At 44.1% G+C, this 20,014-nt stretch overlaps 1 protein-coding gene across 6 annotated transcripts in view; it reads left to right on the top strand.

Moving 5' to 3' along the window:
- The first annotated feature begins 2,618 nt into the window (after nt 1–2,618).
- Nucleotides 2,619–20,014, top strand: part of LOC117873278 (probable 2-ketogluconate reductase) — a 32,780-nt gene continuing 15,384 nt past the window's right edge. Inside the window, exons 1-6 of one of the 6 annotated variants that reach the window (XM_034762469.1) lie at nt 2,636–2,832; nt 6,190–6,574; nt 7,321–7,492; nt 9,463–9,641; nt 12,203–12,299; nt 12,966–13,360. In XM_034762469.1, coding sequence (XP_034618360.1) covers nt 6,193–6,574; nt 7,321–7,492; nt 9,463–9,641; nt 12,203–12,299; nt 12,966–13,122 — 987 coding nt within the window. In that variant the 5' untranslated portion in view covers nt 2,636–2,832; nt 6,190–6,192 and the 3' untranslated portion in view covers nt 13,123–13,360. Of the gene's footprint in view, nt 2,833–6,189; nt 6,575–7,320; nt 7,493–9,462; nt 9,642–12,202; nt 12,300–12,965; nt 13,361–17,896; nt 18,817–20,014 lie in introns of those variants that run through there. The other 5 variants (XM_034762470.1, XM_034762468.1, XM_034762473.1 and 2 more) reach the window with 5 other exon arrangements.

Here is a 20,014-nt window from a genome sequence, read left to right as displayed (position 1 = left end):
CGGGCAGAACACAGCCAGCCACGACAGGAAGCGGTAGTCTCGCCATCTTGCTTGTGGGCTTCCCTTCAAAGGGGAAAAGGAGAGCTGGAGCGTACCAACTCCCTAAAACGGCAGAGGGTAATAGGCTGTACCAATTCACCCCAAAAAGGGTGTGTGGGAAACATTGATATATTACCAGCCCCCACAAAGGGGAGGCAAGGAGGTGTCAAAAGCCCCGCCGTTTGCCTTGGTGCTGGAGATTGCTATGCCAGGCAAGGAGGGGCCCAGCCCTGGGGAGCGGTGCCAGGGTGACTGATGCGTGCCAGGGACATCAAGCCTCACACTTCAGGGCAGGAGCCAATGCTGGCTGCCACTAGCCTCCAGACAAGGCGTCTCCAGGGCCAGGCGATGCCATTAGTGTCATGCCCACTTCGGGGTGCCCTGCACCTTTCTCTGAAGCAGCTGCTGCTGGCCACAGCCAGAGACAGGCTCCTGGCCCAGCTGGGCCCCTGGCTTGAGAGCAGGGCACCGTGCACGTCCTCACTTCCAGCGAGGCTGGCTCCCGCTTCGATATAGCAGCCAACCTATCCTGCTGCGGTCAAGCCTTAATGGGTAGAAAATTCACAGCAATGAGGGGTCATTGCCACGTGGGGTCCGTCCGGATGTGCCAAGCTTACCCTCCCACAGAACTGTTCCGCTGAGCCAGCCTTTTGCAGATGTGATGATGTACTAGAAAAATCACTCACCAAGTCTCTGCCACAGCCAAGTTTAGGGACATCAAAAACTGCTCTTAGCAGGCGGTTTTGGTCAAGGACAAGACATGAGTCATTGGTCAAGGACACTAGTTTGACGGTACTCTAACCATGACAAGAATGTAATTACCACACTTCCTATGTCGATTCTCAAATTATGTGCTTTCACATAACTCAGACTAGAAGCCATATGAGATACTATCATGGTTAGTATAAGAGCCAAAAATAACGAAATAGTCATCATCATCATGGTGCAATAAGCAGAAGACTGGGTGAATCCAAAACCAGTACAGGCATTATATCAACGAGTATGGTCAGGAATCCTGTGGATTAGTAGGACAGTCTTTACATTACCAAAATTCCCAAATTAATGAAGGCTGAACACAACCGGTCAAATCCAGCCTTAAAATTGGACACAGTAGGATGCAAAGAGCACACCCACTCTCCCTTTCCTCCCGTTCTAGTCTCATATTGAATCAAGTCCTGAACCAGAGAAAGCTACACCAGTAGAGAACAATCTGAATTATCTTGCTGGTTTTTTTAATAACAAGCAAAAAAGAGGGCCTTATTCATAATTAAATCATGGATGACTTTATTGGTCATTGACCTTGCATTGAAAACCATGAGCCCCAGGATAAACTTCTTAGCAGCTGATGCCCTCATCTACAAAAAGTTATAAAACCCTATGTGAAAATCGTGGGACACGTACAGATTTCAACCAGCTGGATTGCAGATGAATATCAGTCTCCTCCCTTGTCTCCCAGTGCTCATCGCAACAGCAATCAAGGAGCCCACATACCCAGAACAAATCCTTCCACAGAACTCCCTCATGCCCAGCTCCTGACAGAGTTGCTCCACTTTCTTGGACATCATCAAAGTGTACTTGTCAGCAAACAACATAAATTCTGCTGCAAAACCCACTGGTTTCTGCTTCATTCTAGTCCTAAATTCTGCATGAGCTCTAAGTAAATTAAAACAGTGAGGATTTTACTGAATGGAATGTGAAAATGTTAATGGCAATGAATAATACAACCAGTCTACTATTGTGTGTATTATATATTTTAATAGTAAATTCAATTTATGTTATGCTACTCCAAAATTTTCAGTTTTAGCAGCAGACATTAAGATGACTTGAATTTCAGGAATGGAGGGGGTTTAAACACCTAGTTTCTCATGTTAGCTGTAATAAGCTACCTCACTGCCTGATGCTCCAATATCTGTGATTACACAAAGGATAGATAAACACCCTGGGTAGATATTTTTATTAAAATAATCAGCAATTAAATTATTAGCAATGTTGACCTATAAATTGACATCACTAGGTTTCAGAGTTAACACAATCATTGCTATACCTAGGACAGTCCACATCTGTCTTAGAGTTATTATTTCATTTTGTCTCTCTGCACACTCACACAGATATCACTACATTAGTTTACATTAGGTTCATAGAAGGTTATCTTTGCAACCATTAGAGCTAGAAACATATTTTTAAAAAACGTAGATTTTGGAGCACAGTTCTAAAATAGCAGATGGATTCTGAATCAGATTCCATTGCCACAAGAATGTGTGTAGCCGCTCACAGAGAACTAAAAACATTCTAACAACATCTTCTGCTATTCTTCTCCCCATAGAATTCAGTTTCAGAAGCAGGGAGGAGGAAGATGACATCATTTAGGAAGGCTGCACAGAAAGCCAAAGACAATGAGGTAGAGACTGGCAGATACTGTCACTCGCCACTCTATGTGTCAGTTCCTGCTGAAGTGTCCAGAGACTCTCTGATAGAGGGTGGACCTGGCAGAGATGACTGGCAGTGCTCACAGTCATGTGAGTGTACTCAGCTGCTGCCAACTGAAATTTACCCAGAAAGAATATATACTATAATGCATTAGCTATGTGGGGTTGGAGTCAGGCAGAGAAAGGACAGCTGTGGGACTTTGTATTAAGGATTACATCATTTAATTGTGTGTCCGTGTGTGTGCTGCAGAGATCTGGAAGTAGCTGTATAACGGGATTTTGTGTTTAAGCTATTGCCACTGCCAGAAGTGGTAAAACACAATTACATTAAGATCAGTATCACGAAGAAAACAATAGAAACTACCAGGTAATTTATTAGTAATATAATCAGTTTTCGTTTAAAGAATGTCGGTGAAAGAGATTTGTTCTGGATAACTTTACTTACTTCAGCAGAAAGGAGAGCCTGTAGAAATTCTGCAGGTTTACTTCACTGAATACAAAAGATTATTTTAAAAACAATGACATTTAAAAAAATACATTTTTGATTATTTTGATTTGCATTGTGGTGCTCCAGCTGTTAGCAGTCATGTTTTCAAACTTTTCTCTGTAGCTGTGAGGGCTAGAAACTTACTTTAATTTTTCACATAATCAAGTGATTTGAGGAGCTGGGGCTTTAAGAAAAATACCAATTATTGCAAGTTTTGTGATAAAATCATGAGTATGTCTACACTGCAATCAGGAGGTGAAATTGCAGCACATGTATAGGGTTACCATATTTCCACAAGCAAAAAAGAGGACATTGAGGGGGAGGAGCCCCGCTCTAGCCCCGCCCCACCCCACGCCCATCCACACCCTCCCACTTCCCACCCCGATTGCCCCCCTCAGAACTCCCAACCCCATCCCTGCTCCTTGTCCCCTGACTGTCCCCTCCTGGGACCCCTGCCACTAACTGCCCCCTAGGATCCCACCCCCTATCTAAGCCGCCCTGCTTCTTGTCCCCTGACTGCCGCCTCCTGAGAACCCCCTACGACCCTACCTGTCCCCTGACTGCCCCAACTCTTATCCACACCCCCACCCCATATTCACACCCCCGCCCCCAGACAGACCCCCGGGGACTCCCATGCCCTATCCAACTGCTCCCCACCCCCTGACAGAACCCCCAGAACTCCTGACCCATCCAACCCCCTCTGCTACCTGCCTGCCTCAACCCCTCTCCACACCCTTGCCCCCCTGACAGCCCCCCCAGAACCCCAGATCCATCTAACCCCTGCTCCCTGTCCCTGACTGTCCCAACCCCTCTTCACACACCTGCCCCCCTGACAGCCCCCCCAGAACCCCCGACCTATCTAACCCCCCGCTCTCTGTCCCTGACTGTCCCAACCCCTCTCCACACCCCTGCCCCCTGACAGAACCCCCAGAACCCCAGACCCATCTAACCCCCCCTGCTCCCTGTCCCTGACTGTCCCAACCCCTCTCCATACCTCTGCCCTCCTGACAGCCCCCCCAGAACCCCAGGCCCATCTAACCCCCCCTGCTCCCTGTCCCTGTCCCAACCCCTCTCCACACCCCTGCCCCCTGACAGCCCGCCCCCCCCAAACTCCCGACCCATCCAACCCCCCGCCCCTTCCCCTGACCAGGGCCGGCTTTAAAGAGCCCAGGAATCGGGCTGCGCTCTGGCCGAGGTTGCGGGGCTTGGAGCCGGGCCGGAGGTGCTCGACCGGGGCTGGGCTGGCGCGCTCAGCCAGAACCAGGGCCGGTGCTGCTGGGGCCCGAGCCAGGCCGGGCTGGGGGTGCTCGGCTGGTGCCGGGCTGGCACGCTCGGCTGGAACCGGGGCCGCCGCCCTGGGGCCAGAGCCGCTGGGGCCGCTGGGCGCTGCTCGGCCTGGGCCGCGCCTCCCTGGAGCTCTCCTCCTCGCGCACCACCCCAGCTTACCTGCTGCTGCCTCCCACCTGCCCCTGCTTCTTTTCAGACTTCCCGCGAAGATCTGATTCGCGGGAAGCAGGGGAGAGGGAGGAGCAGGTGGGCAGAGCATTCGGGGGAGTGGAGGAGGGGGAAGACAGCTGCGGGGCCGGACAGTGTGGTAAGGCTGCAGGGGATGGGGGGAGCGGAAAGGGGCTTTGGGTGCCCAGCGGCGCTTGGCCGTCGCTTTTCTGTCTATAAATAGCCGACCGGGGGGAAATCCCGGACATTTTTAGATTTTTAAAAATCCCCCCCGGACGGCTATTTATAGACCGAAAAGCCGGACATGTCTGGGGACATCCGGACATATGGTAGCCCTACACATGTAGGCATACTGGAGCTAGCTTTGATCAAGCTAGCTCACTAAAATAGTAATGTAGCTGCAGCAGCACAGGCATCAGAATGGGACCATAGGTACGTACTCCTGGGACCATAAGTATGTACTTGGGCAGCTAGCTTGTTACATGCCTGGATTCTGGATAATCCCTGCATGGATGTGCAAGAGGGGAAATGCACAAGGAATGTCCCCTTACCCCTTGGGCTTCTGGCATGGACTGGTCAGAATCCTGGTGAGGATTACAGGGTCTGATTCTTTTTAGCATACTTCTCAATCTGCTAGGATCCAAATCTAGATGTAATGTGTGATAGAGACCTGAAATGAGGGACACACAGACAACTTAAAATGACTTTTTAAAATAATCTGTCTTCCTGATCCTTTATTACTGAGATAAATAATTTTCAAAAATAAAAGTGAGGGGCTGCCAAATTGTGTGGAATGGAAGTAACTTTGGGACTAAAATGAGTGATGACTCTGGAAGTGAGGGACAATTCAGAGTTATACCTCTTAGCACCCCTACAGATACTAGGCCTGATGGGGTCTGCTTTGTCATGGCCTAATCCTGTACTCATTGAAGTCACTGGAATGATTCCCATTGAGTTCACTGATGGCTGGATCAGGCCCTCATGCCAGTGTAAACCCAGAGTAACTCCACTGACTTGAAGTTAGTAACTCTGGATTTACATTGTGTAGTTAAGGGAAGTATGTAGCTACACTAAGTACAGATTTACAAATGAGGGTTTAAATTATCCCTACTGTCACGGGGTAGGTACACCCCATCACAGGGTGTCGGATTGCAGGGGGTTATCCAAGTGGATATTTGACAGCCCAAGTGGCCTGGGTGTATGTTGTGGCCCTAAAGCTCAGGGCAGTATTGCCCAATGGCCAGAATCAGTAAGGCTGTCTTTCTGTGGCAAAGTTCACCCCTCTGGGCATTGGCTGCCCCCGATGGCAGGGTAGGGGGACCCGGGCCCACCCTTCTCCACTGGGTCCTGATCCACGGCCCTAGGGAACCGGCACTTCTATTATCAGTCTTGGTCACCCATTAATACAGTTCTGTTCGCTGGGTCACTTCATAGCCTCATGGCTTCTGCTGTCTCTCCGCTGCTTCAGCGGCGGGTGTGTTGGAGTCTCAACCCAACTGGCTTCTGTGTCCTAGAGCTCTGGCAGCCTCCCAGCTGGAGCCTTCAACATACATCTGCTCTCATCGGTGGCCAGACAAGACTCAGATGAACTACTCCCTTTTATACTTTGGTTCTAGTTAGAGCATGCCCAGCAGAGGTGAAGGGGTGTGGCTTCCCCAGCCCCCAGCTTGTGGGTAACCCCTGCTGGACCGGTGCGGGATAGGTACACCTACTGAATGGTATTTTTACAAAAATATTCTTTTCTTATATTCAAGGGCATATTTCTCTTAATCCTTTTCGCAGGTCATGGCAAAGCAAGAGCAGCCTGGTCTTTTGATCCTTGAAATAGGAGGTGTATGTGGTGTGCTGGAAGGCCATGTGGAGCTCTTGAAGAAACACTTTCACCTTATCACCATGAACGAATTTCTTAAAAACAAAGAAAGATTGAGTGAAAAGATCAAATCTGTTTTCATATATGAAAACAGACCAGTTGTTGACCGGGAGCTCCTCCAGAGCCTACCTCACTTAAAGGTGATTGCAAACTCTGGGGTAGGAGTGAATCACTTGGACTTAAAATTGATTTCGAGCTTTGGAGTTAAAGTGACCAATACTCCACATGCTGTTTCTGACTCTACAGCAGACCTTGGGATGGCCTTGATGCTAGCATCTGCCAGAAGGCTAGTGGAAGGTAACTTTTTAAATTCCTTTGCTGCTATTTCCATAAATTATGTCAGCTACATTTCTGGCATATTTTATTTTTATTCTGCCACAGATTATCTGGTTGAAATAATGTTTAAGAATCTTTACAGGAAGGAAAGCTGCAAAGATTCAATTTTTCAAGTGGTCCTGCTTTTTCTATATTGTTTTTGATATTCTGAGTCCTATCCAGCTTCTACTGAAGGCAATGGCAACAGAATTAAGGCGTCTGTCTAAATTAGGTGCTTAAAACTGCCTATGATTTGATTTATGTACAGTACAAGGCTTACTGTTTGGACTAGAATTTGCACTCTAATTCTCCACTGCCTGCACCTTATGTAGTTATTTACAACTATGCAAAGTGCAAGCAAATTAAAATTCTTCACTCATTAATACCCTCTTTGCATCAATGTAAAAGGCTACACAAGGGTGCAAGGCAGTGGACATCAGGCCTTAGGTCTCCATCACCAGAGAAGATGATTTGCTATGAAATCCACTGAATAACTTTGCTTTGCTACAGCAAATAACTCAAATTAATAAACCCTGTTCCCAGAATAATGTTAGAATCGCTGATGATGCTAACTGTGTTGCCTTTGTTAGCTTGTGCTCTAAGGGGCAACTTCTTTCGGCACAGTGCATAGCTGAAGCAGCAAACTGTGCCCTAGTGGAGGATATTACAAACAGGGAAGAATTCATTCACCAAGAATCCATTTCTCACTCAGCATTTTTTATTCTTAGGTTGTCAGATTGCAGTTTCTCCACAGACTGAGTGTTTTGCTGCTGACTGGCTGGGAGATGAAGTCACTGGGGCTACTCTCGGTATCATCGGCATGGGCAGCATTGGGTATAAGGTGGCCAAGAGGGCCAAAGCTTTTGAAATGAAAATTCTGTACCACAACAGGAACCAGAGGTGAAAGTGCATGTGATGCGAACTAGAGCAGATTATATTTTTGATTCTTTTAAAAGTTATACATAGATCTTTTTGTTACAAAACCTCCCCAAAGAACCTCTTTCCCAGTTTATGCCAAATCCTCCTTGCCTCATTCCAGTGAGAATTCCCTTCATTGTCAGGGGTCCGAATTTTCAAATTTGGCTGCCACAAGTTAGGTGCCTAAATCCATATTTAGATACTTAAATGAGCGCTCTGATTTTCAAATGTCCTGAGCAACCACAGTTCCAGTTGATTTCAGAGGGAGCTGTGAGTAGTCAGCACTTTTGAAAATCAGGTCACTTATTTATTTACATGCTTAAATATGAATTTAAGTGCCTAACTTTTGGCAGCCAAGTTTGAAAATTTTGGCCAAGAACAATGGAACAGGTTAGTATCATATATTCAACATGATTTTTAAGCACTATTTAAATATCTATATCAGGAGAGAAAGGGTCAGCAATACATAGTTCCTTGACAAAGTGGGTTCCCCTCACTTCCACCCCTGCCCATTCTGGTGGGGGTTGCCCCAATTTTGTTAAAAGAAAAGAAAACTTGCAAACTTCCTTGCTGTTTTTATGGATAAATAAACTTTCATTGTTACTCCCATGTTGCAGCAGCAGAAATGAGCAAAATGCATGTCAGAACCAGAAAATATGATATAAAAGGTAACATTGAAATTCTTTAAGCTATAGCAGTCTTCAACTCCAGAGGCTAATGTTCTTGTCTGCAGTGACCTCTCAAATTGTCTTCGTTCAGTGTCTGTTTTACCACCTGTAATGAATCCTAGACCATAAAAAGACCTCATGGTTGAACTGCACACAGGCAGCATCAGAAAGAACTGAAGAGTTTCAGCTCCATGAACACAGCACTCCCATTTCAGCTAAAGGAGGATCTTCACAAGCTGTAGAGTTTAAACCTTCTAATCAGCCACTAGAATCATAGAAACATAGGGCTTGAAGGGACCTGAAGGGATCATCTAGTATTCTACTCCAGCCCCCTACACTAAAACAGGTTCAAGTAGACGTAGAGGGTGATAATCCCGTCTATTTGAGAAGTTCTGACTTTCCATTCAGAGAAGGCAGTGTCACATACACATGCTAGCCAGTATATATTGCATATCACTTGTATATTGTGTACCCTGCAGCTATTTCCAATCTGTGTGCCAAATCCTGAACTCCTTACTCAGCGTGTACTTACACAGGCAAAATTCCCATTAACAAGGCCCATGTATAAACTGAGTAAGGAGCTCTGTTTTTTTGCCTTATAGCTGGGTAATGAGAGAGAAAATGATTGATGGTCACAGCATAGTTCAAATAATTCTTGATGTTAAAATATATAAATTAAAAGTATGTTTATTTGTGTGTCACTTAATTGAGTTTTGAGCACACTTTAACATGGTAAGTTCTTATAGCACCACTGAACAGTTCTAATCGTTTCAAGAAATGGCTCATCTGCTATCCTCTCACATGGCATTATACACTCTCCCTTAAGAGGCCACATAAGTCCTCATGAGAACATGTTCATGAACAAAGCATATTTTCCACTAGCAAACACAGAAGGGGTCACTGATCTGCTTCTATTCCTGTTTTTTCACTGAAATTCTACTCGGAAATAAGTATAATCAATATAGTAACATGCTTAGTAGTGCTCTCAATGAAATGTCATTTCTTTTTATTCCTCCCTCAACGCCCCTAGGATTAATGTATTCACCTCTCTCACTCCCACTCCCCACCAGAGTCCTCACTGAAGGCCAATCCAAATAGGATTGTAGGAGTCACCCAGTTCTTTTTATGCCACTGTTCCCTATTTTATATTTCTGTAACAGCAGAGGCAGTGGTTCGTAGCAACTATGCACTCTTTCCATCCTCCATGGAGATGGAGTAGTAGCAGCAGCAGCAAGTGGTTTTCTTTTTTACCAATAAAAGATAATTCTGGTCTTTTTGCCTCAGAAAAGAAGAGGAGGAACAGGCTGTTGGTGCCCGCTACTGTGAAAAGATGGAAGACTTGCTCCAGCAATCTGACTTTGTGATACTGGTCGTGAACCTGACACCTCAGACACACAAATTCATTGGGAAACGGGAGTTAGAGCTGATGAAACCCACTGCTACTCTCATTAACATCAGCAGAGGTAGGGTGTTATGGAAGCACTGGTTGCGGTTTTATAGTTAAGGTGGAGTTGAATGTTGTCTATTTGCATCAAGAAGCTCTCTCAGCCCAGGTCTGTGACTTCCTCCATGTTTTGTTCAGGATACAGGATAGCTGGCACTTAACTAATAATAAATAATGAATTCTAGACCAAATGCTGATTAGTGCTGAACATCCACAGCTCCCCTTGACCTCTTATCACAGGGTTGGCTGCCTCCTGAGCATTCCTTCATGGCCAGACACCACCCGCAATACCCTGCTTCTGTTTCCTGCCCTTCAGGTCCCCTGAAGGACTGCACACAGGCTTCTCTCTGAGTTACCATCACCCCTGCCTGGGGCCAGTTTAATCACACAAATAGTGTGTATGGAACCTTAGGGTCCCATATACAGTCCATCACCATACAAGAGTCCATATTTAGCTTTGGTGTCTTTTCTAACAGCCAGAGCTCTTCTTCTCACAACCCACCTTCCAGCTCTTCCTAGCTAGAGCTCAGCCTTCTGTCGCTGGCCTTTAGGCCCAAACCCCATCCAGGTTTCCTCACAAGAGCTTCCAGTTCCCTTGCTTCTAGCCTCCAAACTTCCATAGTGTTAGAGTTTTCCCCTGCAGCAACCTTTCTCACTCTCTCCACTTTCCTGAACTTCTTCTCTTTGCAGCTTCCTACTGCCCTTTATAAAAGACTGAGCTCAATCTTTTGTAAAGTGCCCCTGTCTCTCCATGGCTGGCTGTTCCAGGGGTGAGCCAGCAGCCCTTTCTTGTGGCTGAGCCTCTGGTGGGCAAACAGTGTAATTGCAGCGTCTCCCCAGCAGAATCTATTATTTTGTGGAGGGAAAAAATCTGCGGGGGACATAAATTCTGTGCTTATGTTTCTTTTGTTAAAAAGTGGGGGTCCTGGCTCTCCCAGTTTTAAAAGTGGAGGGCCCTGGTCCCTTCGCTCCGCCAGTTCCAGTGACTCAGCTGTCCGCCATCAGGCCCCATCAAGGCTATCAATGCTGCACAGATGGGCTACAGCATTTCTTTTAGTAATCAGGATTAGCTGGCCTCAGGCCTCCAGGCCTTAAGGGGCAACCCTTGCTGTTATGCCTCTCAACTAGGGTTGCCAATTTTGGTTGGACATATTCCTGAAGGTTTCAACACAAGACATAATCTTTTATTAAAGATTAATTTTTAATTCCTGAAGACTCCAGGACAATCCTGAAGGGTTGGCAACCCTACTCTCAACAGGAGTTGTGGGGGCTCAGTGAGTGTCCAGCATCTCTGATTTTAACTCAGGGTTATTTCATCTAAGGAAAATGTACAAATATCTTCATGATGAACTGAACGCCAGGGCAGCCCACTGCCCACTGAGAGTGTTATCTAGTACAGTAGAATTTCTGTACTAAATTGTGTCATTATAATTTGTATTACAGTAACGTGTAGCGCCCTAACTGAGGCTGGAGCCCTTTTGGTACCACATAAATTCATGAGAGTGACCCCTTCGCTCTCACAGCTTCTGTGCAAGAGCCGCAGGGAAAAGGGACTGTGGGATGCAGAGAAGAAAACCCGGAGAGTTTAGACTGGGTCAGGGAAAGGTGCCTTCAGCACCTTTTGTTGGGGCAATTGGGGAGATGTAGAGTACGGCAGATCCCATGTGTGGAGAACTCTGATTCTCTTACATGGGCTTAGCGCCATGCACATGAGCTCCCTGTGCCACTCTGTGGCAAAAGGGCTAATGTGGTCCTAGAGACATAAATGGGAAGCTCCAGGAGGAGTAGAGAGGTTACTTTATCTCTGTATTGACGCAACCGCTGCTGGAATACTGTGTCCAGTTCTAGTATCCACAATTCAAGAAGGAAGCTGATAAATTGGAGAGTTTTCAGAGAAGAGCCACGAGAATGATTAAAGGATTAGAAAACATGCCTTAGAGTGGTAGACTCAAGTAGCTCAAACTGTTTACCTTAACAAAGAGAAGGTTAAGAGGTGGCTTGATTACACTCTATAAATACCTACATGAGGGGAAAAAAATGTGATAATGAGCTCTTCAAACTAGCAGAGAATGGAATGGCTGGAAGTGAAGCTAGACAAATTCAGACTCGGAAATAAGGTGAAACATTTTGTGGGAGGTCAGACCAGATGATTCCTGTGGTCCCTTCTGGTCTTCAAAGCTATATAAATCTGTAAGAGACAGTTCCTGTCCCAAAGAGATTTCAGTCTCAGTAGACAACTAGGTAAAGTAGTGAAGAAGATATAGAGGCGCAGAGAGGTAAAGTGACTCACCTAAGATCACAGAGTAGGTCAGTGGCATAACCAGGAATAGAACCAAGTCTCCCAAATCCCAATCCAGTGCTCTGTCCACTGGACCATGCTGTCTTGCTAATAAAAAAAAATTCATTCTTTGCTTTGTTTGGTTAACCATTACTAGAAGGCAGCCTTGTTTTTATAATGAGATATAAATCCAATAGTATTTTAAATTGCATTATGAGACCTTTCCTCTCAGTTAAAGATATTGAATTTACCTGGAGATTAGTTTTCCTCTGTACCAATAAGACACTATCATTTTACTGCAGGTGCAGTAGTTGATCATGATGCATTGGTGGAAGCTCTCCAAAATGGGATTATTAAGGCTGCAGCTTTGGATGTGACATACCCTGAACCTCTGCCAAGGTAGAAAACTGTTTTCTATTTATCAGAAATTGTTTGCATTACAAATTAATACTGGAAAACATTCTTAAATTCTTCAGCATCTCTTCAAAATTCTGGGAATATGTTAAACACGATCTTCAAATCCAAATCACATTTTACATAGGTGTTTGCATATTTTTGTGGGAGAGATGTGTTCTGGTTTACTGGGTACAAGACTAGGCGCCAGGAACTCCTGAGTTCCATTCCTAGTTCTGTTCCTGACTCTCTCAAGGGCCATGGGCCAGTTGCTTATGTCCAAATTTTTAAAGTCTGTGTGCATGCACATTAGAAAGAGCAAAAATATGCTTGCAATGTCAATATCTGTCATCTACAAATTCCTGTAAGCTGCTTGAGGTCAAATCTTCAGGCTGTTATGCGCAAGCAACTGACAAATTAGCCCCTTATTCTCATGTATTGCAGCTCTGTAGCAGGCTGACTGACATGAAGACCCATGCAGGAGAAGTGGTGGGCAGTTTTGCTCCCCGCTGCTCTGTGCAACCCTCCGTGCATCATGGTACCCTTCCACACTTGCAAGACTTTGCCAGAGTTACTGCTGCCCTAGGGCTTGGCCCTTTTCTGTTAGAGTGAACATGGCAGTAGCAATGTAAAATTCACCTCTAATTATTCTGTCCTTTCTTTTTCTTGCAGAGATCATCCATTATTAAAATTAAAGAACATTATCATAACTCCTCACATTGGAACTGCTACAGTCCAAGCCACCCGTATGATGACAGAAGAAGCAGTAACAAATATACAGGCTGTTCTCAATGGTCTCCCCATTCCTAGTGAAGTGATCCCTCAGTGACATGTCAGAGAACATAAATACACAGTGTCATGTCTGTGAAAGGACTTTATTCTACTGAATCATACAGTAACTTTGCAGTGCAATCAATGGTTAATAATGACAAGTGAACATGTTCCTACAACTGCTGTCACATTTATGCTGCCACCCCTAGTGGCTATTTTGTATAATTGCTCTCCAGTCATGTGATAATTTGACTAATAAAGTCAGTTGTTCAAAGGCTCTTAGCTGAGCAGTTGCAGATAAGTCTCTGACGTTTTCAATCTACTCTTTCACCAAATACACACTGCATACTTATCCTAACACTTACTGCATCCTAATGCAGGGGAGGGGGGCATACTAGCTGCTCCTTATGGTCTTCAGAATAACATAAGAAAATCAGAGGTAATATTGACCAAAAGAGGAGCTTTATATTTTTCATTATATCAACGTAAAATTCAACACTAGGTATGATCATTAAAAGTAAATATAGTTCCTGAGGATTTCATGAAATGCTCTTGGGCATTGTGACGGGTTGGACCCCCCCACCTCCGGGATGCCACCAGATGTACTAGGATTTCACTAGCTCGGCTAGCCTGTTTTGCTGAATTAGGCTCTCTGGTCTCTGGCAGCACACACACACACACACACAGGTAAGGCCACACTCAACTGCAGATACAGACTGAAGTCAGCTTTATGTGAGAGGCTTCACCCAGCACTTATGTGCACACCCTCTTTGGGGAATAAACCTAAAATAATATTGTCTTGTGCTGAATAGAAAAATCTGCACAGCACAAGCTCATAAAAATTTGCCCTCTCCCTCAGTGTGAAGCGAAATAGACACAGCTTCTTGCCCCCTCCCCAGATATGAATTACACAAACTGGGTTAGGTTATAAACAAGAAAAACGTTTATTAACTACAAAAGGTAAATTTTAAGTGATAGCAAACAGAACAAAGCGGATTACTGAACAAATAAAACAAAACACGCAAACTAGGCTTAATTCACTAAAGAAACAGGTTACAAAATGTAATTTCTCACCCTAAATGTTATCTTAGGAAGAAAGCAGAATTTCTGTAGCTTAGACTTCCAGTTATTTCTCTTTACAGACTAGACTCCTCTGTCTCAGTCTGGACTCAGCCCTTGCCTTCCCCTTATCTTAGTTCCTTTGTCCCTTCAGGTATTTTCAGCAGTCTTTCTTCTTGGGTGGGAAGGGAGACTCCTGTTTGTCTTACTCCCCAACCTTAAATAAGCTTTACATAAGGCAGGAATCTTGTTTCCCAGTCTTGACCACCCCCTCCTTTTAGTGGAAAATTACTATAGGTCCAAGATGGTGTTTAGTACCAGGCGACAGGACCACCTGATCTAGTAGTGTCACAGCCATGTCCCAGGACACCTCTCAGGAAGGAGAGAGATTAGTAACTCTGAAGTCTTACTGTTTCTTCCTAATTGCCCATCAAAGCTGATGGCCTGTTGTCTGGTGGGCGTCTCCGAAATATACACACAATTGTAATGGTTGCATAGTCGATATTCTTAACTTTAAATACAGAAATGATACATACATACAAATTGGATAATCACATTCAGTAAATTATATATTTCCGATGACACCTTATAAGACCCATCTTGCATAAAACATATCAGTTATGCAATATCCATATCCTAAGCATATTTCCATAAAGATTATGGGGTGTAATGTCACAGGCATGTCAAGGATGGATTGAGCATGAATTCTCTGCAGAAATTTGACTTCACTCCAAAATACTTTTGGGCCAGCACAGCAGCATTGCATCTTGATATCAAGGCACCCAACAAGGCTGACTCCCTCACGTTGATTCTTGATCTGAAATTTCACACCATATCTTGTTTCATCCTGAGAACTTTGCACTCTCAACATTGGTAAACCAAAGCAGATCCAATAATTCAAACGTTATGTTCTATTTTTCTCAGGGGTCTTAAATGTGAAAGTGACAGTGTTCTCACAGCAGCTTGTACACAAAAAAGGGTACTTTTATCTTGACAGAGCCAAGAAACAAAACTATATCTGCCACTGAAATCAGTGGCAGCCACAGCTTGCCACAGCTTGAAGTAAAAATCTAATTGAGCACTGAGTCCAACCCAAAGTCCTACTCCTTCTTAGAATCCATTTCCTGAGTAGGAACAAAGAACACATGCAGAGAAGGCAAGAAATGTCTTATTGCCTCCATGTGCTTAGTAAAGCCAGGAGTCCTTCCCATTACTGAGCAACGTGAGCAGGGCAGGAGGACTAAAGTTTTCCAAGGCTTCTTGGAAGGATTGTAAAATAAAGATTTAGCATAGTACACAGACTATTTAGTAGCTAATGAGTTAATATTTGTATGACTCACTGAAGATCCAAATGTTAAAGGCTTACTAATCATGTTGAAGGATGACCAATAACAATAGCTTGTGACACTGGGGTTTCTCCCTTTACAAAAATCCAGTGAAAAGTCCAATCTATTATTAATGTAAATCTCATTTTTTCCAGAAGTGCTGCAAACACACTGCTGTCACAGAGCTGCAGATGCTCAGCACCTCTTAAAATCAGGCCACTTTTATTTAGGCCCCTAACTTTAGATGCCCAATGTTTAAAAATATTTGCCTAGGCACCTAGTTATACAGGTTGCTCTGGGTATGCACATGTGCATTCCACTCTTGGGTGTGTCTGTGCCCTGTGCACAATCCAAGAAACTTTTATCTCAGTGGTACTCGTTGGGGCAGCTGGAGCACCCTCTTCTGCTGCACACTGGTGGCGCCAGTCTAGAGGGCTCAGCCTGAGCCCCCTCAGGTCTTTCTTAGTGCCCGTGGTGGTTGCTGGAACTGCTCATTTCGCTTTTGCCAGTGCTCTGAGTGGACTGTGTACTCTTGTATTTTATTTAGAGTTGTCAATTAATCACAGTGAATTGATATGGTTAACGCAAAACAAATTAACTTAGATCAAAAAATAGTTGTGATGAATCGCAGTTTTCATCGCACGAACAAACAATAATAGAAAACCAATTTACATTTATTATAAATATTTTAGGGTGTTTTTCTACATTTTCAGATATATTGATTTCAGTTACAATATAGAATACAAGATGTACAGTGCTCGCTTTATATTATTTTTTGTTACAAATATTTGCACTGTAAAAAAAAAAAAAGTATTTTTCAATTCACCTCATACAAGTCCACTCAATCCTACTTCTGTTCAGCCAATAGCTAAAACAAACTAGTTTGTTTACATTTACGGGAGACAATGCTGCCCGCTTCTTATTTACAATGTCACCTGAGAGTGAGAACAGGTGTTCGCATGGCACTGTTGTAGCTGGGGTTGAAAGGTATTTACAAGCCAGATATGCTAAACATTCTTATGCCCCTTCATGCTTTGACTTGTAGGCGCTAAAGTTTTACATTGTTTTGTTTTTGAGTGCAGATACGTAAAAAAAACCCTACATTTGTAAGTTGCACTTTTATAATAAAGAGATTGCACTACAGTACTTGTATGAGGTAAATTGAAAAATATATTGTATTAGGTGAATTGAAAAATATCCTACCTCTCCTGTCCTTGGAGGCACTCTCATTACCCCTACTCAAGTCACCACCACCTTACCATGGACCCCTCCACAGGAGTGATTAGCCAGGAGGTCACTGGGGGCTTATACCTGTCCACTGGTGTTTTTGGAATCCATGGGGTTTTACCCCAGTTACCAGATTGTATACTGGACACTCCTATCCGGTGGCCTCAGAGAGACCTACTCACTGGGCAGCACCCATTCATGACTCCAGTACCAACATCAAGAGCAGAACCCTGTGGGTCAAGAAAGAGAGAAGCAACCCTAGCCAGTGCTTGCCTTCTCTTCCTCTTCCCATGATGAGGCAGTCTCAGCAAGGGGCATTTTGCCTTCCCCAGATGACTATAAGGCCCATCAAGAATTGTTAAAGAGAGTTGCCTTTGGCCTGAGCATAACAGGTGGAGGAAGCAAAAGACTCCGCATACTGCCTGGTTGATATTTTGGTGACAGCAGGTCCTTCCAGAGTGACCCTACCTCTCAATGAGGCCATTAGGGACCCCATTAAAGCACCATAAAAGACTCCTGCATCCCTCTACCCACTTTTTAAAGGGCCAAGTGCAAATATTATGTGCCCTCCCAGGGTTTTCAGTTCCTGTTCTCCCATTCCCTCCAGATGTCAGGGTAGAGCTCATCCTGACTCTGCTTACAAATGTAATTACCACACTTCCTGTGTCGATTCTCAAATTATGTGCTTTCACATACGTCAAGCTAGAAGCCATATGAGATAGTACCATGGTTAGCGCAAGAGCCAAAAATAACAAAACAGGCATCATCAGCATGGTGCAATAAGCAGAAGAATAACTGGGTGAATCCAAAACCAGTACAGGCATGATCTCACTACATTAATTTACATTATGTTCATACTCAGAAGGTTATCTTTGCAACCATTAGGGCAACAAGCATTTTTTTAAGTAAGAAAACTTAGATTTTGGAGCACAGTTCTACAATAGTGGATGGATTCTGAATTAGATTCCATTGCCACAAGACTGTGTGTAGCCACTCACAGAGAACTAAAAACATTACAACAACATCCTCTATTATTCACCTCCCTATAGAATTCAGTTTCAGAAGCAGGGAGGAGGAAGATGACATTGTTTAGGAAGGCTGCACAGAAAGCCAAAGACAATGAGTTAGAGACTGGCAGATATTGTCACTCTATGTGGCAATTCCTGCTGAAGTGTCCATAGACTCTGATAGAGGGTGGACCTGGCAGAGATGGCTGGCAGTGCTCACAGTCATGTGAGTGTACTCAGCTGCTGCCAACTGAAATTTACCCAGGAAGAATATGTACTATAATGCATTAGCTATGTGGGGGTGGATTCAGGCAGAGTAAGGACAGCTATGGGACCTTGTATTAAGGATTACATCATATGATTGTGTGTCCATGTGTGTGCTGCAGAAATCTGGACGTAGCTGTATAACGGGATTTTGTGTTTAAGCTATTGCAACTGCCAGAAGTGGTACAACACAGTTATACCAGGATCAGCCTCAGGAAGAAAGCAATAGAAACTACCAGGTTATTTATTAGTAATATAATCAGTTTTCGTTTAAAGAATGTCAGTGGAAGAGATTTGTTCTGGATAACTTTACTTACTTCAGTAGAAAGCAGAGCCGTTAGGAATTCTGCAGGTTTACTTCACTGAATACAAAAACTTCTGTTATATTGTGAGCCTGTTAAAACTCTAGATGCAGTATTGCTAACCCTATTCATTCAAAAATTGAGAGCCAGTCCCCCCCGCCACACACACACACACACACACACACACAATCATAAGATTATCTTAAAAACAATGAAATTTTAAAAAATAAATGTTTGATTATTTTGATTTGCATTGTGGTGCTTCAGCTTTTAGCGGTCATGTTTTCAAGCTTTTTTCTGTAGCTTTGAGGGCTAGAAACTTACTTGGCAAGTTTACTTTTAACACACTAGAGTGGACAACTGAAAGATTCTGTTTAGAGTTCAAGCATTTGGTTTGCTAGAAGCTAATCACTTGACCATTGGCTGCCCAAGGTTGGCTGGTAGACTTATTCATCCAGCTGTTTGTCGTGTGCATCACTGGACAAAGAGGAATATGGATCCCAGGTGGAGCTACTGGACTGGTCCAAACAGCACTGGCGAAGCAGGAGTAAGTGCTCCCCAAACCAAGGTTAGTATCAGGGGGAATCTTCTACCCTGCATAAACTGCCCCTGAATATTTTTAATTTATTGACATTAATATTATTTAAGTGCTCAATGTGCTTGGTGCTAACAAAACAGAGAGAGACAGTTCTTACTCCAAGACTGTAGTCAGTCAACAGTTCAGACATATAATACCGCTGATATTGTATACTATTGCTCATAGTATTTATCTGATGTTTTTAAAACCTTTTCTTCATTGGTATTTAGCAAATATTTGTCATATATGTTAGTGTCTCATTCAGCCTCTATCACAAACAGAAAGCAAAGAAGTTGTTCAGTATATCTCTCTCCATTCTGCCACTACTTTACCTCAAAATAGTCTCAAGTAGCCCCACAATAAGTGACTTTGATCCAGCAAATAGTTTATGCACAAGCTTAACTTTATGTACTTTGAGTTGCCCCAGTCAGTATTTCTCCAATTCTTGTGGAGCTCTTTATACACCAGTATGAAGTGGTTGTAAGGCACTGCCAAATCAGAAAGGAGAAGCATTTGGCACTCACTTTGCTCTTATGTAAGCGACGCCCCGAAGTGCAGGGGAACAGTGAACTGGACCATTGTGGGTATATGTCTACACTGCAATCAGGAGGTGCAATTGCAGCACATGTAGGCATACCAGAGCTAGCTTTGATCAAGCTAGCTCGCTAAAAATAGTAGTGTAGCTGCAGCAGCACAGGCATCAGAATGGGACCATAGGTACGTACTCCTGGGCCCACAGGTACATACTCGGGCAGCTAGCTTGTGCTGCTGCCGCTACTCGGCTATTTTTAGCGAGCTAGCTCAATGAGAGCTAGCTCAGATATGCTCGCTTACACGTGCTGTCCCAGTTGCAGTGTAGACATACCCAGCGTATGTGCACTGTGTTAAGAGTCAGCCTCTGCACAAATAGCTTTTCTTACTTCTGCTTATGAACATAGAGAAATACTCAGGGCCGGCCCACAACATTTTGGCACTTGAGGCAGGGAGCTCAAATGACTCCCCCATGCCCCCTCACTTGGGCCAAAACTTTGAAAGGTCACAATTCTGCCTTCTTCCTGTTCTACTCCTCTCATGGTACTGCTCTGATACCTACCCCAATGAAGGAGAACTAACAACTTAAAATGCCTTGTTCAAAAATTTTAAGTCACACAACTTTCAAAAGCCTAAACAGCAAATGTAACTTTTCTTG

The sequence above is a fragment of the Trachemys scripta genome, chromosome 2 (genome assembly GCF_013100865.1).
Source record: "Trachemys scripta elegans isolate TJP31775 chromosome 2, CAS_Tse_1.0, whole genome shotgun sequence".
Taxonomy (NCBI): domain Eukaryota; kingdom Metazoa; phylum Chordata; order Testudines; family Emydidae; genus Trachemys; species Trachemys scripta.
This window is presented reverse-complemented; position numbering and strand designations above follow the sequence as displayed.